This window comes from Neoarius graeffei, chromosome 18, assembly GCF_027579695.1.
Source record: "Neoarius graeffei isolate fNeoGra1 chromosome 18, fNeoGra1.pri, whole genome shotgun sequence".
Taxonomy (NCBI): domain Eukaryota; kingdom Metazoa; phylum Chordata; class Actinopteri; order Siluriformes; family Ariidae; genus Neoarius; species Neoarius graeffei.
The window spans coordinates 47,770,863-47,787,076 of record NC_083586.1 but is presented as its reverse complement, the minus strand read 5'-3'; the positions used below and the strand labels follow the sequence as shown (position 1 = coordinate 47,787,076).

At 50.8% G+C, this 16,214-nt stretch overlaps 1 protein-coding gene across 1 annotated transcript in view; it reads right to left on the bottom strand.

Annotated features, from left to right (window-relative positions):
* tmem41ab (transmembrane protein 41ab) overlaps positions 1–15,239 on the bottom strand; it is a 40,221-nt gene extending 24,982 nt beyond the window's left edge. The window contains exon 1 of the mRNA XM_060898946.1: positions 15,050–15,239. Within this exon, the coding sequence (XP_060754929.1) occupies positions 15,050–15,222 (173 nt within the window). The 5' untranslated portion in view covers positions 15,223–15,239. The remainder of the gene's footprint in view (positions 1–15,049) is intronic.
* Positions 15,240–16,214: the final 975 nt, after the last annotated feature.

Genomic DNA, 16,214 nt, shown 5'->3' with positions numbered 1-16,214 from the left:
CCCGCCTCAGCGACCTAAGGACGGCCCTCAGGTGTTGCAGGTGCCGCTGCCAGTCATTACTATAAATGATGATGTCATCTAAGTAAGCGGCCACATAGGTGGCGTGGGGCCGGAGGATCCGGTCCATCAGCCGCTGAAACGTAGCGGGCGCCCCAAACAGCCCAAACGGAAGTGTGACGAACTGGTGTAAGCCGAACGGTGTGGAAAAGGCCGTTTTTTCCCGGGATAATGGAGTCAAGGGGATCTGCCAATATCCCTTCGTCAAATCCAGTGTCGAGTAAAAGCGAGCCGTGCCTAGTCGATCGAGCAGCTCATCAATACGAGGCATTGGGTACGCGTCGAATTTAGACACCGCGTTGACTTTTCTGTAGTCCACACAGAACCGGACCGAGCCGTCGGCCTTGGGAACCAAGACCACCGGGCTGCTCCAGTCACTGTGGGACTCCTCGACGATGCCCATTTCGAGCATGGCCTGAAGTTCTTCCCGAACCACCTTTTTTTGTGTTCGGGTAATCTATAAGGACGGCTACGCACTACCACCCCCGGGGGCATCTCTATGTGGTGTTCTATGAGGTTGGTGCGACCGGGCAGGGGCGAGAACACATCCGAAAACTCGGCCTGCAACTGGGCGACCTCCGTGAGTTGGGTCGGGGAGAGGTGGTCTCCACAGGGGACCGGAGAGGTGCGAGATGCCAATGACCCTTTTTGGACCTCCGGCCCCAGCTCCGCCTTCTCCCGAACTACCGACACCAACGCCACGGGGACCTCCTCGTTCCAGAGCTTCAGCAGATTGAGGTGGTAGATCTGTAGCGCCCCCTCCCTGTCAGTTCGCCTAACCTCATAGTCGACGTCCCCGACTCGCCGTGTGACCTCGAAGGGCCCTTGCCACTTGGCGATTAATTTGGAGCTCGAAGTGGGCAACAGGACGAGTACCTTATCTCCCGGAGTGAACTCTCTAAGGCGCGTGCCCTTGTTGTACAGGCGGGTTTGCCGTTCCTGGGCCTGCCGCAAATTCTCCTGAGTTAAGTGGGTGAGCGTGTGGAGTTTTGCACGCAGATCCATAACGTATTGAATTTCATTTTTGCTCTGCGAAGGTCCCTCCTCCCAATTTTCCCGCAGTACATCTAAGATGCCGCGCGGCTTACGCCCATACAATAATTCAAACGGGGAGAACCACGTGGAGGCTTGGGGGACCTCTCGCACTGCAAACAACAAGGGCTCGAGCCACTTATCCCAGTTACGTGCGTCCTCACTTACGAATTTTTTGATAATATTCTTGAGGGTGCGGTTGAACCGTTCGACTAAACCGTCCGTCTGTGGGTGATACACGCTGGTGCGGATCGGCTTAATACCCAGTAGCCCATACAGTTCGGCCAGTGTTCGTGACATAAACGAGGTGCCTTGGTCAGTCAGAATCTCTTTCGGGATTCCGACCCGGGAGATGACGTGGAAGAGGGCCTCTGCAATACTACGTGCGGAGATATTGCGAAGAGGCACCGCTTCCGGGTATTGCGTTGCATAGTCCACCAGAACCAATATAAAGCGGTACCCTCCTGTTGACCGATCTAATGGCCCGACGAGATCCATCCCAATTCTTTCAAACGGGGTTTCGATTAATGGTAAGGGGCGCAAGGGCGCTTTTGGAATGGCCGCTGGATTTATTAACTGGCATTCGCGGCACGCCGTACACCACTTACAGACATCGCCGCGAATCCCCAGCCAATAGAATCGGGCCATTATCCGGGCGAGTGTTTTATCCTGCCCGAGGTGTCCCGCCATGGGATTAAAGTGAGCCGCCTGGAATACCAATTCCCGGCGGCTCTTTGGAATTAACAACTGGGTGACACGCTCCTTCGTCTGAGTGTCCTCCGTCACTCGGTATAACCTATCCTTTAAAATGGAAAAATAGGGGAAGGTCGGGGTGGCGTTCGGCTGGAGCGTTTGACCATCGATTACTCTCACTTGGTCAAACGCGTGTCGCAGAGTTTCGTCTCGCGATTGTTCCAGTGGGAAATCCGCGAGGGATTCCCCAATAGAAAGAGGAGGGGCCGGGGGCTCCTCACTCTGTCGCGGAGATGACGTAGACGGCTCTGCGACCGCAGCTCCAGCCAAAATGACACCGAGACCCCCCCTTGCTAACCGGCAGGACCCACTCTTTACTAGGTGTGCCATCAGCCCCCGGAATCCCGGCCAATCAGTCCCCAAGATTAAAGAGTGGGTAAGGCGAGGATTAACCGCCGCCTTTACTATGGATTTGTCCCCTCTGAAATGTATGTGGACCGACACCAACGGGTAGCAGTGAACATCCCCGTGCACACACAACACCTTCACCCCTTGTGCTCCCCCCAATGCCTCGTCTTGCACCAGGCTTTGGCGGATCGAGGTCTGGTTGCAACCCGAATCCACCAATGCCTGATATGTCGCCTCTTGTACACTTACCGGTATGCGATACGCTCCGGCCTGATCGAGGGCAGCCTCTGGCGCGTCGGGGATCCGCACCACCGCCTCCACCTCCATCGCGGCACACTGTTGCTGCAGGTGGCCCGGTTCCCCGCAGCGCCAGCAAACCGGCCCGGGCCTCCCCTCTGCAGCTGTGGTTTGAGGGTCACTCACCTGAGGGGGAGGGGAGACAGACACAGAAGGGAGAAACGGGAGGGCACCATGGGTGCGGCGGGCCGGCTGGGGTGGAGCCAGCCCCCGCCTCCGTGGTGGGGGAATGGGGCGAGGACGGGACACGGGAGGAGGGGGAAGAGAGAGAGAGAGAGAAGAGGAGAGAGAAGATGATGACATCCGTTGTCCTGCCGCCGGGACAGCCGCCAGATGATCCTCCGCCAGTCCTACGGCCTGATCCAGCGACGCCGGGCGGTGGCACTGGACCCACTCCGCGGTTCTGGCGGGTAGGCGGGCGATGAACTGTTTCAGCGCCACCTGGTCCCCCTCGGCGTCGCGATCTTCGGCCCTCAGCCACCACCAGCAGGCGTCCCGGAGCTGCTGGCCGAACGTGAACGGGCTGCCGACTTCCTCTATTCGCAGCGCACGGAAGCGCTGGCGCTGCTGCTCCGGCGTGCGCCCCACGCGCTGGAGGACAGCCCGGCGAAGGTCGGCGTAGGCCAGCCGGTGGTCGGCGGGGAGCTGTAGTGCGGCTAACTGCGCCTCTCCCGTCAGGAGGGGGAGGAGGCGCGCCGCGCGCTGCTCCATCGGCCACCCTGAGGCTTCGGCGACCTGTTCGAACAACGCGATGAACGCCTCGGGGTCGTCCTGCGGGCCCATCTTAGTCAAGGTGATGGGAGATGGGCCCGCGGCCGGGGCGCTGGTGGACCCCGCCGACGCGAGGAGGCGCCGGAACGCCTCTCGGTCTTCCTGTTGAGCCAGCACCAGGGCTTCGAAGCGGCGCTCCTGCTCCTTCCGGAGCGTGACGAGTGCCTGGTGCTGGCTCTGCTGAGCCGTGGCGAGGGCGTGGACCAAGTCCGCGAACGGGGAGGATTCCATGGGGCTGCAGGACAGGTGCTCCACTTTCCCGGGTTTCGGCACCACTGTGGCAGTTCCTTACGAGTGGGTGGAGCACAGAGGACAGCAGGACAGAGATCAGGTTTGTGCATAGGCTTTATTGCCACACTTTTCAGTCTAACAATAATTTTCCACAATAGAGCGAGCCGCACACACACACAGCGTCTCGTCCGGGGATGAGCTCCCCTCTGCTCTCACTCTCCCTCCTTAAATAGGGCGCGGTTTACTGGGGAGAACACACACAAAACATAGGTTAATCACACTCAGGTGAAGCGATTCTGCCACTTACCTTCCCCAACTCCGCCCTCCTGTCACAGACCGGCGCTTGACCACGCCCCCGCTGCCACAATACCATTTACTGTATAATACAGAGAGTCATTTTTTGTCACATGCTGATGGTAATGTGATTATTTTCCAATAACAGCATGTCCCGAAGTGTTTTATTCTGCTTGTTCCACAGCAATTTGTCAAAGAAATGAAGTTTTCTTTCCCACAATATTCTCCTGATTTAAATGCAGGTCCAGTCAGTTTGCCTTGATTCCTGCCCCAGTACATCTCAGGAAAAAAATAGATCTGGACCTCTGCTTCAATAATAATAATAGAGACTGTACTTTCTCAGAATACTCAGAAAGAACAACATCACACAAAGACTGCTGGTCTGTTTCTACAGGGCCTCCATTGAAAGCATACTAATATACTGCATATGCATCTGGTATAAAAGCAGCACAGCAGCTCAGAGGAAAGCGCTTCAGGGGGTCATCAACACCGCCCAAAAGATTGTTGGATGCCCTCTCCTCACACTGGAAGAACTTCACCGCTTGCGGTGTTTGAAAAAAGCCCAGAACATTATAAAAGACACCTCACACCCTGGCTATCCCCTGTTTGAACTGATGCCCTCAGGCAAGCGGTACAGAGCAATCAGGGCAAGGACAAATAGATTTAAGAACAGTTTCTATCCCACTGCAGTCACCTGCCTTAATGCTGCTAGAAACTAAGGAACTCTGCTTACATACAGAGAATTTGTTTACATGATGTCTGATGTCTGAACTGTGTAAATGAGGCAACTGGAACTGTGTAGGTATGTGTGAGTGTGTGGTCTGTGTGTCTTGGGCTTAGGCCACTGTTTATTGCTTTTTACCCTATTATTTTACCCTATTTATTGACTCTTTGCACTGACTGGATAGCACTTTCAATTTCGTTGTACTTGTGGCAATGACAATAAAGACATATTCATATTCATATTCATAAGATTCTTTCACTCTTATTTCTGAAAGACACAACACTGCATAATTTAGTCATTTTTAGCAGGGGTATTAACCAGGGAAAATACTAAACTGTCCTGAGAAAAGTGCCGAGAGCCTACAGGATCTGTATACATGCTGGTTGTACTAATCAGTTTCAGTTTAGATATGAAATAGAGCTTTAACTCAGTGGGAGCAGGACATCAGTACCAGTGTCAGCCTCAGATGCTTCACCTAAAGCCTGGGGTTGCCATCAGAGATCCTGCTAGGTCTGAAACAAATTCCATGGAAACCATTTTATATTATGAACCATTCAAATAATGGAGGTATAGAGCGCTTTATTCCTGGGCTTTCCACTGACAGAACACAATAGGTCCAAGTTGTGTTTTTGCTTGTTTTTCATTCATGAAGGTTTGGCTTAAACCCATTGAATTCCAGTGACCAGTGTTAGGGTTTTGCTGGGATTCGAACCTGGTTCGTTGGTGTGATAATCCAGCAAACCCCCACTAGGCCACCAGGGGGATGACTCAAATGCAGAGGCGTGAGGCGGAAGTAGAAAAAGAATCAAAAGGTTTATTTAAACTATATACACTATATACAGGGCAAAACAAAAGACAAAAAAAAAACCAAAGAGTATAATCCAAAAGAAAAGCAAAGTGCAAAAATTCAAAAGCTAAGAAGATCAAAAAACACAGTACAAAGGAAACTGGAGATAAACATAACAGCACAAAGACTCCGTGACAAGAGGACTGAACTCAGGGGTATAAATAGACAAACTAATTAAGGACACAGGTGAAGATAATTAGGCAATTAACACAAACTCAAAACACAGGAACAGTGGCGGCCTCTAGAGGCCAAAATGAACACGACATGAAAAGGAAATAACAGCGGCCTCTAGAGGCCAAAACAGTCCTAGTCCTAACAGGACCCCCCCCTCTAGGAGCGTCTCCTGACGTTCCCAGGGCGATCCGGATGGGCCGAATGGAAGTCCCGACATAGTTCTTTATCAAGGACATCCCGAGCAGGAACCCAGCAGCGCTCCTCAGGACCATAGCCCTCCCAGTCCACCAGATATTGCAACCCGCCGCGGACCCGGCGGGAGTCAAGCAGGCGATTCACAGTGAACACAGTCTGCCCCTGGAAGATGCGGGGGGGTGGGGGGTTCCTAGGGGCAGGGGCATACGTAGACGTCAGTACGGGCCGTAACAGGGAAACATGGAAAGTGGGGTTGATCCTCAGAGTCCGGGGCAACTGGAGCCGGTAGGAGACAGGGTTCACCCTGCGCACCACCTTGAAGGGGCCAATGTAGCGAGGAGCAAGCTTGCGGTTCTCCACCCGCAGTGGAAGGTCCTTAGTGGACAGCCAAACACGCTGCCCAGGGCGGAAAGCGTGTGCAGGTCTTCTATGGCGGTTGGCCTGAGTCTGGTTGGTTCTGGAGGTCTGTATGAGGGTCTTCCTGACCTTGCTCCAGGTCTTGCGACACCGTCTCACATATTGGTTGACCGAGGGCACCCCCGCGTCCTCCTCCTGGTCCGGGAACAGAGGTGGCTGGAACCCGAATTGGCACTGGAATGGCGACAGCTTGGTGGCCGATGACTGCAGGGTGTTGTGGGCGTACTCCGCCCATGGCAGCCAGGTGCTCCACGATGTCGGGTTATCCATAGCCAGGCCTCGCAGGGTGGTTTCCAGGTCCTGGTTGAGCCTCTCCGTCTGACCATTGGACTGTGGGTGAAACCCAGAGGAGAGGCTGGCAGTGGCTCCGATGACCTTGCAGAACCCGTGCCACACTCGGGAGGAGAACTGGGGCCCTCGGTCTGAGACGATGTCCTGTGGAAGACCAAAGACTCGGAAGACATGATTAAATATAAGTTTCGCTGTTTCAAGAGCAGAGGGGAGTTTGCACAGAGGTATGAAGCGGCAGGCCTTGGAGAATCTGTCAACAATGACCAAAATGACCATGTAACCTTGTGACTCAGGGAGACCCGTGATAAAGTCGACTGCCACGTGGGACCAGGGACGCCGGGGAATGGTCAGAGGATGCAGGAGACCCTGGGGACGCTGTCGTGGGTTCTTGGTTCTGGTGCAAACCTCACAGGACAGGACAAATGACCTTACTTCCTTCTCCATGTTAGGCCACCAGAAGCGTCTTTTCAGGAAGTCCAGGGTCCTCCGAGCTCCCGGGTGGGCGGTGAGAGGGGAAGAGTGACCCCACTGGAGAACCTTGGCCCGGGCTTGATGTGGGACGTACAAGAGGCCTGGTGGCCCCGTCCCAGGACCGGGGTCCTGGCGTTGGGCTCGTCGGACAGCCTCCTCAATACCCCAGCGGACAGGGGCCACAATCCGGGACACAGGGATAATAGGCCCGACTTCATTCTCCCTGTTAGTGGCAGAGAACAGTCTGGACAGTGCGTCAGGTTTGGTGTTCTTGGAGCCGGGGCGGTATGAGAGGGTGAAGTCAAACCGACTGAAAAACAGGGCCCACCTAGCCTGTCGAGGGTTCAGTCTCTTGGCTTGCTGGAGGTACTCCAGGTTCTTGTGGTCAGTCCAAACCAGGAATGGATGTTGTGCTCCCTCCAGCCAGTGCCTCCACTCCTCAAGGGCCAGTTTGACCGCTAGCAGTTCTCGATCCCCCACATCGTACCGGGACTCAGCAGGACTCAGGCGGTGGGAGAAGTAAGCGCAGGGGTGCAGCTTTCCTTCCGAACGTTGAGAGAGCACCGCGCCGACACCACTGTCCGAGGCGTCCACCTCCACGATGAATGGTTGGGAGGTGTCCGGGAGAACCAGAATGGGTGCCGTGCAGAAGCGGTCCTTGAGGTCTTTGAACGCCTGTTCTGCCTGAGGAGACCAGCCATAAGATCCACCTGTCCCTTTGGTGAGGTCTGACATGGGTGCTGCCACAGAACTGAAGTTCCTGATGAACTTGCGGTAGAAGTTAGCGAATCCTAAGAACCGCTGAACCTCCTTAACGGACTTGGGAGTAGGCCAATCCCGGACGGCCAGGGTCTTGGCAGGGTCCATTTGGAGTTGGCCTGTCCGTACAATAAATCCCAGAAAGGAGACCTCGGGAACATGAAATTCGCATTTCTGGGCCTTGGCGAACAGATTGTTCTGTAGCAGCCTCTGGAGAACCTGGCGGACATGGTGGCGGTGCTCCTGCACGGTCTTGGAAAAGATAAGGATGTCGTCGAGGTAGACAAAAACGTATAGGTTAATCATGTCCCTTAAGACGTCGTTGATTAGGGCCTGAAAAACAGCTGGTGCGTTGGTGAGTCCGAAGGGCATCACCTGGTATTCGTAGTGCCCAGACGGGGTGTTAAAGGCAGTCTTCCACTCGTCTCCCTGTCGGATACGGATGAGGTGGTATGCGTTCCGTAGGTCCAACTTGGTGAAGACGGTGGCGCCTTGGAGCAGGTCGAAAGCTGTGGACATCAGCGGAAGGGGATATCGGTTGCGCACAGTGATCTTATTCAGGCCCCTGTAATCAATACATGGTCGGAGCCCCCCATCCTTCTTGCCGACAAAGAAGAAGCCGGCTCCAGCAGGTGAAGTGGAGGGTCGAATAAACCCAGAGACCAGGGCATCTTTGAGGTATTCCTCCATGGCCTTGCGTTCTGGCTGAGAGAGTGAAAACAGTCTGCCACGAGGAGGGGTAGTCCCAGGGAGCAAGTCGATGGCACAGTCGTAGGCCCGGTGCGGAGGAAGAACGGCGGCCCTGCTCTTGCTGAATACCTCCTTGAGATCCCAGTACTCTGTGGGAACTTGAGATAACTCGGTGAGATCAGGGGGCTCGGCAGGAGACACAGGAGAGCTAGAGAGCAGACAAGAGGCATGGCATGCAGGGCCCCATTCCACAACCTGGCTTGTTACCCAGTCTATGCGAGGGTTGTGGCGAGTAAGCCAAGGAAGGCCTAGAATAACTGGGAACTCAGGTGAAGGAATCAGGTGCAGGGATATTTCTTCCTTGTGACCTTGAGACTGGAGGAAAACTGGAGAAGTAACTTGGGTGACTCTTCCATCACCTAACGCTTGGCCATCGAGGGCAGACACAGACAGTGGGACTTCAAGAGGTGCAGTCGGAATATTGATGCTTTGGGCGAAGTGAATATCCATAAAGTTCCCAGCCGCCCCTGAGTCTATCAAAGCTTGACAAGAGTGGACAGACTCACCCCAGGAGATGGAGACCGGGATGTAGATTCCTTGGCCAGGGAGTCCGGGAGAGAGGGTAGGCCCCGTCACAACCCTCCCTCGGCTGGACGGGGCGGTCCTTTTCCCAAGAGTTCGGGACATGATGCTCGGAAGTGACCAGGCTTGCCACAGTAGATGCAGCACTTGTCCCTCCTTCTGCGCTCCCTCTCAGATGCGGAGAGGCGAGTACGACCCACTTGCATGGGTTCTGGACAGTCACTGAAGGAGGTAGACGGTCTCCAGGTAGAGGTAGGGAGGCTGGGGGGGCTCAAGGCTTGGTGGCGTTCTCTCATCCTGTTGTCCAGACGAATAGCGTGTGAGATGAGGGTTTCGAGGTCACTTGGGCATCCAATAGAGGCCAGACCGTCCTTGATGGGGTCAGACAGACCATGGTGGAAGGCTGACACCAGGGCAGTCTCGTTCCATCCACTTACTGCTGCGAGTGTTCGGAACGAGATGGCGTAATCTGCGACGCTTCCTCCTTGCCGGATGGACATGAGCTTTCGGGCTGCGTCGGTACTGATGTCTGCCTGATCGAAGACCCGAAGCATCTCTTCAGAAAACAGCTGGAAATCAAAGCACTCAGGTCCCTGTCTTTGCCAGATAGCAGTAGCCCAGGCTCGCGCCTTACCAGCTAATAAGGTGATCACAAAGGCAATCTTGCGGCGATCCGTAGTGTAGGTGGTAGGCTGAAGCTCAAAGGTGAGTTGACACTGGGTAAGGAACTCTCGGCACTCACTGTGCTTGCCGTCATACCTCTGTGGTGCAGGAAGGCTGGGTTCGCGAGGTGAAGAAGGCAGCATTGCAGGAGGCACTGGAGCAGGAGTGGGAGCTGGATCAGGAGCAGGAACTGGATCAGGAGCAGGAACTGGATCAGGAGCAGGAGATGCAGGCAGAGATGTCAGCTGTGCCAGGGTTTTCCCAATTTGCTGAAGCAGTTCCTCGTGGCGAGCGAGGGCCTCACGTTGGCTGGTGAGCGTACGTCCATGAGCGTCCATGGTCGCTCCGAAGCGTGTCAAAGCTGCCATAATTCCCTGAAGGTTGGCCGGGTAGACAGTTGAAGCAGCCTCTGCTGAGTCGGTCATGACGGAGTCTTTCTGTTAGGGTTTTGCTGGGATTCGAACCTGGTTCGTTGGTGTGATAATCCAGCAAACCCCCACTAGGCCACCAGGGGGATGACTCAAATGCAGAGGCGTGAGGCGGAAGTAGAAAAAGAATCAAAAGGTTTATTTAAACTATATACACTATATACAGGGCAAAACAAAAGACAAAAAAAAAACCAAAGAGTATAATCCAAAAGAAAAGCAAAGTGCAAAAATTCAAAAGCTAAGAAGATCAAAAAACACAGTACAAAGGAAACTGGAGATAAACATAACAGCACAAAGACTCCGTGACAAGAGGACTGAACTCAGGGGTATAAATAGACAAACTAATTAAGGACACAGGTGAAGATAATTAGGCAATTAACACAAACTCAAAACACAGGAACAGTGGCGGCCTCTAGAGGCCAAAATGAACACGACATGAAAAGGAAATAACAGCGGCCTCTAGAGGCCAAAACAGTCCTAGTCCTAACAACCAGTCAAAAGAAGAACTCCGTAATAACGACAAATTTGGTCGAAATGGGTTGTGATTTCCACTGACTATCCTATGCTTCACAGACCCCCTTACTGATCATTGCACACTGGCAGTATGATATATACTCTATTCTGAGCAATCTGGGATGGGTTTCCCAAAAGCCTCTTAACACTAAGAGCATCTTAACTAGGAGAGAGAGCATTCATTGTGCTGCTCGCTCTACCATTTAACACTCAGTACGTTTACATGCACATCCAAATCGAGCTGCTGTCAGTAATCGAGCAAAGGGTCCCAGCAGGGGTGCCAGAGAAATCCAATCCTACATGCACACAAGGAAATCGAGCTATTGTGTGAGGTTCATTGTGCACCCGAGCCACAGGTGGCACTACACACCCCATCGTGTTGGTACACTTCCGGTTGTCGTCATGAAGAAGAGCTATTCAAGAGTGTAAACAAAGTTATCAGCTCCATGTTCTCCATTGCGCGTTTTTCTCCCGTCCATGAATTTTAATATATTCAACTCCTTAAGCTGAATGAGCATGAACTCTGTCTCCTCATTGCTCCAGAAGTGCACGTTTCTGCTCGCCATTTTCTCTTCTTCGTTTGTTCCTCCTGACCTCTTCTGCTGCTCGCTACTACTGTTGTCATGCCGACCGAGGCTGTCGTGTTTCCCGCTTGTGGTCTCGTCACTCGTCACTTCCGGAAGGGGCAGTGCTGAAGTAAGTAGCTCGATAGGGTGCACTAAGTAGCTCGGCAAAAATCGCATAATCTAGGTCGTGTAGCTCGATTACGAGAAATCAAGTTCGGTTCAATTTCAGCCTAGCTAAGGTGTATCCATGGCATTTAGAACTTCGATTTCAGTCGAGCAACGGCAGAAATTCAATTTTCTCTATGTGCATGTAAATGCACTCACTGATCTTGTGCTGTAATGCTTTTAGGAAACTCAGGCCTGATTAGCTGCGTTTCCATGTATACATTCTTCCATACACTTGTTTATGTTGGAAAATCCGTTGAATCCCAAAACAAAACAATATGATTTTTGGAGTAGCATTTAGTCATTCGATTAAGAAATATCCACAGCAACCTGTCTTTGAAAGTTTTTTTGAGACTTTTCTTCAAAACACTGACAGAAAATATGATTAGCTATATACAAAGTCAGTTAATTAAGCATCAATTTCCCTTTAAAAAAAAGTCGTTCTTGGCTACATTTACTACCCAAATGTACCAGACTCTCCAGCAAAATCTAGACATGTAGACGTTAGCTAGACAAACCCTATTTTTCAATTACTTGTTTATTATACTTTAGTTATATTACTGTAATTAGTGTGACCTTTCTCCTGCCAAGGACGCTTCCGGAATGAGCCACTGTTCCAGGAATTCTCACTTCACCTCCCTGATGGAATGGAAATTTTATATATACTCTGTGTGTGTGTGTGTGTGTGTGTGTGTGTGTGTGTGTGTGTGTGTGTGTGTGTGTGTACACTACCGTTCAAAAGTTTGGGGTCACCCAGACAATTTTGTGTTTTCCATGGAAAGTCACACTTTTATTTACCACCATAAGTTGTAAAATGAATACCTAGATAATATAGTCAAGACATTTTTCTGGCCATTTTGAGCATTTAATCGACCCCACAAATGTGATGCTCCAGAAACTCAATCTGCTCAAAGGAAGGTCAGTTTTATAGCTTCTCTAAAGAGCTCAACTGTTTTCAGCTGTGCTAACATGATTGTACAAGGGTTTTCTAATCGTCCATTAGCCTTCTGAGGCAATGAGCAAACACATTGTACCATTAGAACACTGGAGTGAGAGTTGCTGGAAATGGGCCTCTATACACCTATGGAGATATTGCACCAAAAACCAAACATTTGCAGCTAGAATAGTCATTTACCACATTAGCAATGTATAGAGTGGATTTCTGATTAGTTTAAAGTGATCTATATTGAAAAGAACAGTGCTTTTCTTTCAAAAATAAGGACATTTCAAAGTGACCCCAAACTTTTGAACGGTAGTGTATATATGTAGATAGATAGATAGATAGATAGATAGATAGATAGATAGATAGATAGATAGATAGATAGATAGATAGATAGAATCTCAGCTTCCTTCTAATAAAACAACCCATTCCATCATCATCATTAATAAATAGTAAAAAAAAAAAAAAAGGATCCATCATTCTGACATTCTGACATTCTGTGGAAATCCCAGCATTCTCTTTGACATCATCTCCTGGCAAGCTGAAGACGTCTGCTGGGGGTGTTTTGGGGTTTCTAGTCCTTCCACGAGCCAGAGGAGAAACTGATGAGCCGCGCTTTTACGTAAGGGAATTTGAAGTGGATTGTATTACTCTGAGACACGTCAGCGTGACCTGAAGACTCCCTGACCTGAAAGTCTAAAATACAAGAAGAGTCATTGAGGATAAAGTAACGATGATCAGTGTTATAACACCGTGATGATAGAAGAAGCTCTCCTATCTCTCTCTCTTTCTCTAGCTAGCTAGCTATCTGGGAATTTTAGTTAATTTGTAAGTTGATCCGAAATCTCTAAAAAGGGTGCACTCACTTTCTGTCACCCAATGCTTAACCTTTATTTGCCATCCATCCGGTGTGCCCACAGAATCCAACACACCAATCAGTACAGTGTTGACTGATAAGCAACCCCAATGGCATGCCCATGTACGTCCTTAACAGTCAGCTCTAGAAGCAGGTAAATATTGGGTCCATCATGTAATATGGAGTGATTCCTCAGAAATGTGTCAGTAAAAGCTTTGGTTGGAATTCAAAAGTCAACTGTTGACTTTTCTAAATGTTAAAAATGTGGTCACAAATAATAAATAGCTATTGATTTTGTCATTGAATGGAGGAACACTGGGTAGGTTGGTATACTGTACGAGGGTAAGTCAAAAAGTTTGAAGACAGATGTTATAATTTCAAAAGGTGTGAAAGACATCCTGCAGAATTCTACAAAGAAGGAATTCTCCAATGGAAACACCGCTTGCAGAACTGTTTAGACTTAAATGAAGGATATGTAGAGAAATAGTTTTGTTCTTTTCATAAATCAAGATTTTTTTTCAATTTGTCTTAAAACTTTTTGACTTACCCTCATATTTGTTTTTAGATTTTTATAACTATCCATCGTTGTACGAATATTGTACCAGCAATAAAGAAACTAATAGACAGCATGGTTGTGCAACGGGAAGCATTGCCACCTCAGAGCTCCAGGGTCCCTGGTTTGATCCTGAGCTTTGGTTAGTCAGCGCAATGTTCTTCCATTGTCCATGGGTTTCCTCCATGTTCTCCAGGGTTCCTTCCAAAATCATGTTACAAGTTCCTAAATTACCCCTGTGTCCTGTGATAGATTGGCATCCCATCCAGGGTGTATTCCATTCCCGCCAAACATGTTCCTGGGATTGGCCTGTCCTGACCAGGATACAGTGCTTACTCAAGATAAATGAATGAAGAGAATTACATGAAGAGACCCCACCACCATCAGAGCATCTCAAACATACTTTATCCATGGCTGCACTCACACACTGCATAATGTAACTGTGTAATGTGCCAGTTGTATTTGGAGGAAGCCATGGCCTAATGGTGAGAGGAGCAGCTTTGGGCCCAAAAGGCTGCCAGTTCAACCAGCAGGAAGGAAAGAAAGAAAGAAAGAAAGAAAGAAAGAAAGAAAGAAAGAAAGAAAGAAAGAAAGAAAGAAAGAAAGCACAACTTTATTCATCACACACTTGTGAAATTTCCTCTCTGCAGTGAACACACACATGTGAGCAATGAGCACACACAAATTACCCAGAGCAGTGGGCAGCCATGCTAACAGCACCTGGGGAGCAGTTGGGAGTTAGGTGCTTCGCTTAAGGGCACCTCAGCCCAAGGCTGTCCCATATCAACCTAACCTGCATGTCTTTGTATTGTGGGGGAAACCAAAGCACCCGGAGAACATATGCAAACTCCACACAGAAAGGCCCTTGCCAGCCACTGGGTTCAAACCCAGAACCTTCTTGCTGTGAGGCGACCGTGCTAACCACTACACCACCGTGGAATGTCTGAAGTGCACTTGAGCAAGGCACCAAACCCCCAACCGCTCCCCAGGCTGCTCTGGGCGTGTTGTACGTCGCTCTGGATAAGAGCGTCTGCTAAATGCCATTAATGTAATGTAACGGTGTATTATATTGTCGCTGTTGATACATTACAAGGCTCTGATCAGAAGGTTGTGATTTCAAGCCCCAGGACCCCCAAGACTTCTTCTTATATTACTCTGTATAGCACTGCACAGAGTGAACACTGCACTCAGCAGAATCATGACTGAGCATCAAGTTAAATAGGTACATCATGTGAAATCAGCACTACAGAGGAGAGGTTATCTGGATCTCTTTCATCTTTAGAGTTAATCGAGACAAATGACGCACAGGGGCACAGTTAGGACCTAACTGGGTAAATTTACAGTGAGTAACTTGACACCTATTTATAGTTATAGTTAATTAGTAAGTTGTCACGTGGGTTATGAGGTTATTGTGTGCGGCGGAGCGGCTCACCGGAGCTCCTCTTCCTGCGCATGTGCAGTGCTGTCCTCATCACGCGCTCCCGGTTCGGCGGCGGGGCGGTGGTGTTGCGCGCGAGGCGGCCCGGGCGGCAGAAATACCGACAGCAGGTAGAGGTAGAACGTAGCCGCAGCCACCACCGCGAATAAACCCCAAACCGAGCGCATGATCCCGCACAGAACCTCCCTGACCGGGAACCGGTGTCCTGTCTGCCTGTGCGCGCGCGACCCCGCCGATTTAAGGTCAGATCGGGTCACGGCTCCCGGTCCGCCCTCGGACTTTAGAAGTACGTGGAGCTTCAGCGGGAGGGCATGCAGCCTAAACCGGGGAGGGGGAACTCCACCGGGGGCGGCACCAGTCACATGCACACTAATATGAGCCTGGGGACAGCTGGAGAGTTCACCATCAGCCATACAGATACACTCACACACACACACACACACACACACACAGACAGATACACACACACACACACACAGACAGATACACTCTCTCACACACACACACACACACACACACACACAGACAGATACACTCACAGATAGAGTAGAGTGGGGGAAAAGCCCCCCTTAAGGAAAATTAAGTTTTTCTCCAAGTTGAAATGAACCATGTGTTGTTTTAATCATAGTTTTTGACAACAGTGACATGATGCCACCTAAAGTTTGCCTAAATTTTTTTTTTTTAACAAAAACAAACATGGGCGGCACGGTGGTGTAGTGGTTAGCGCTGTCGCCTCACAGCAAGAAGGTCCGGGTTCGAGCCCCGTGGCCGGCGAGGGCCTTTCTGTGTGGAGTTTGCATATTCTCCCCGTGTCCGCGTGGGTTTCCTCCGGGTGCTCCGGTTTCCCCCACAGTCCAAAGACATGCAGGTTAGGTTAACTGGTGACTCTAAATTGACCGTAGGTGTGAATGTGAGTGTGAATGGTTGTCTGTGTCTATGTGTCAGCCCTGTGATGACCTGGCGACTTGTCCAGGGTGTACCCCGCCTTTCGCCCGTAGTCAACTGGGATAGGCTCCAGCTTGCCTGCGACCCTGTAGAAGGATAAAGCGGCTAGAGATAATGAGATGAATGAGAAAAACAAACATTGTGCCAAGGGGGCCTTTTACCCCCCCAGTGGGGTAAAAGGCCCCCTGAGGTGGGGCAATAGGCCCCCTCACTC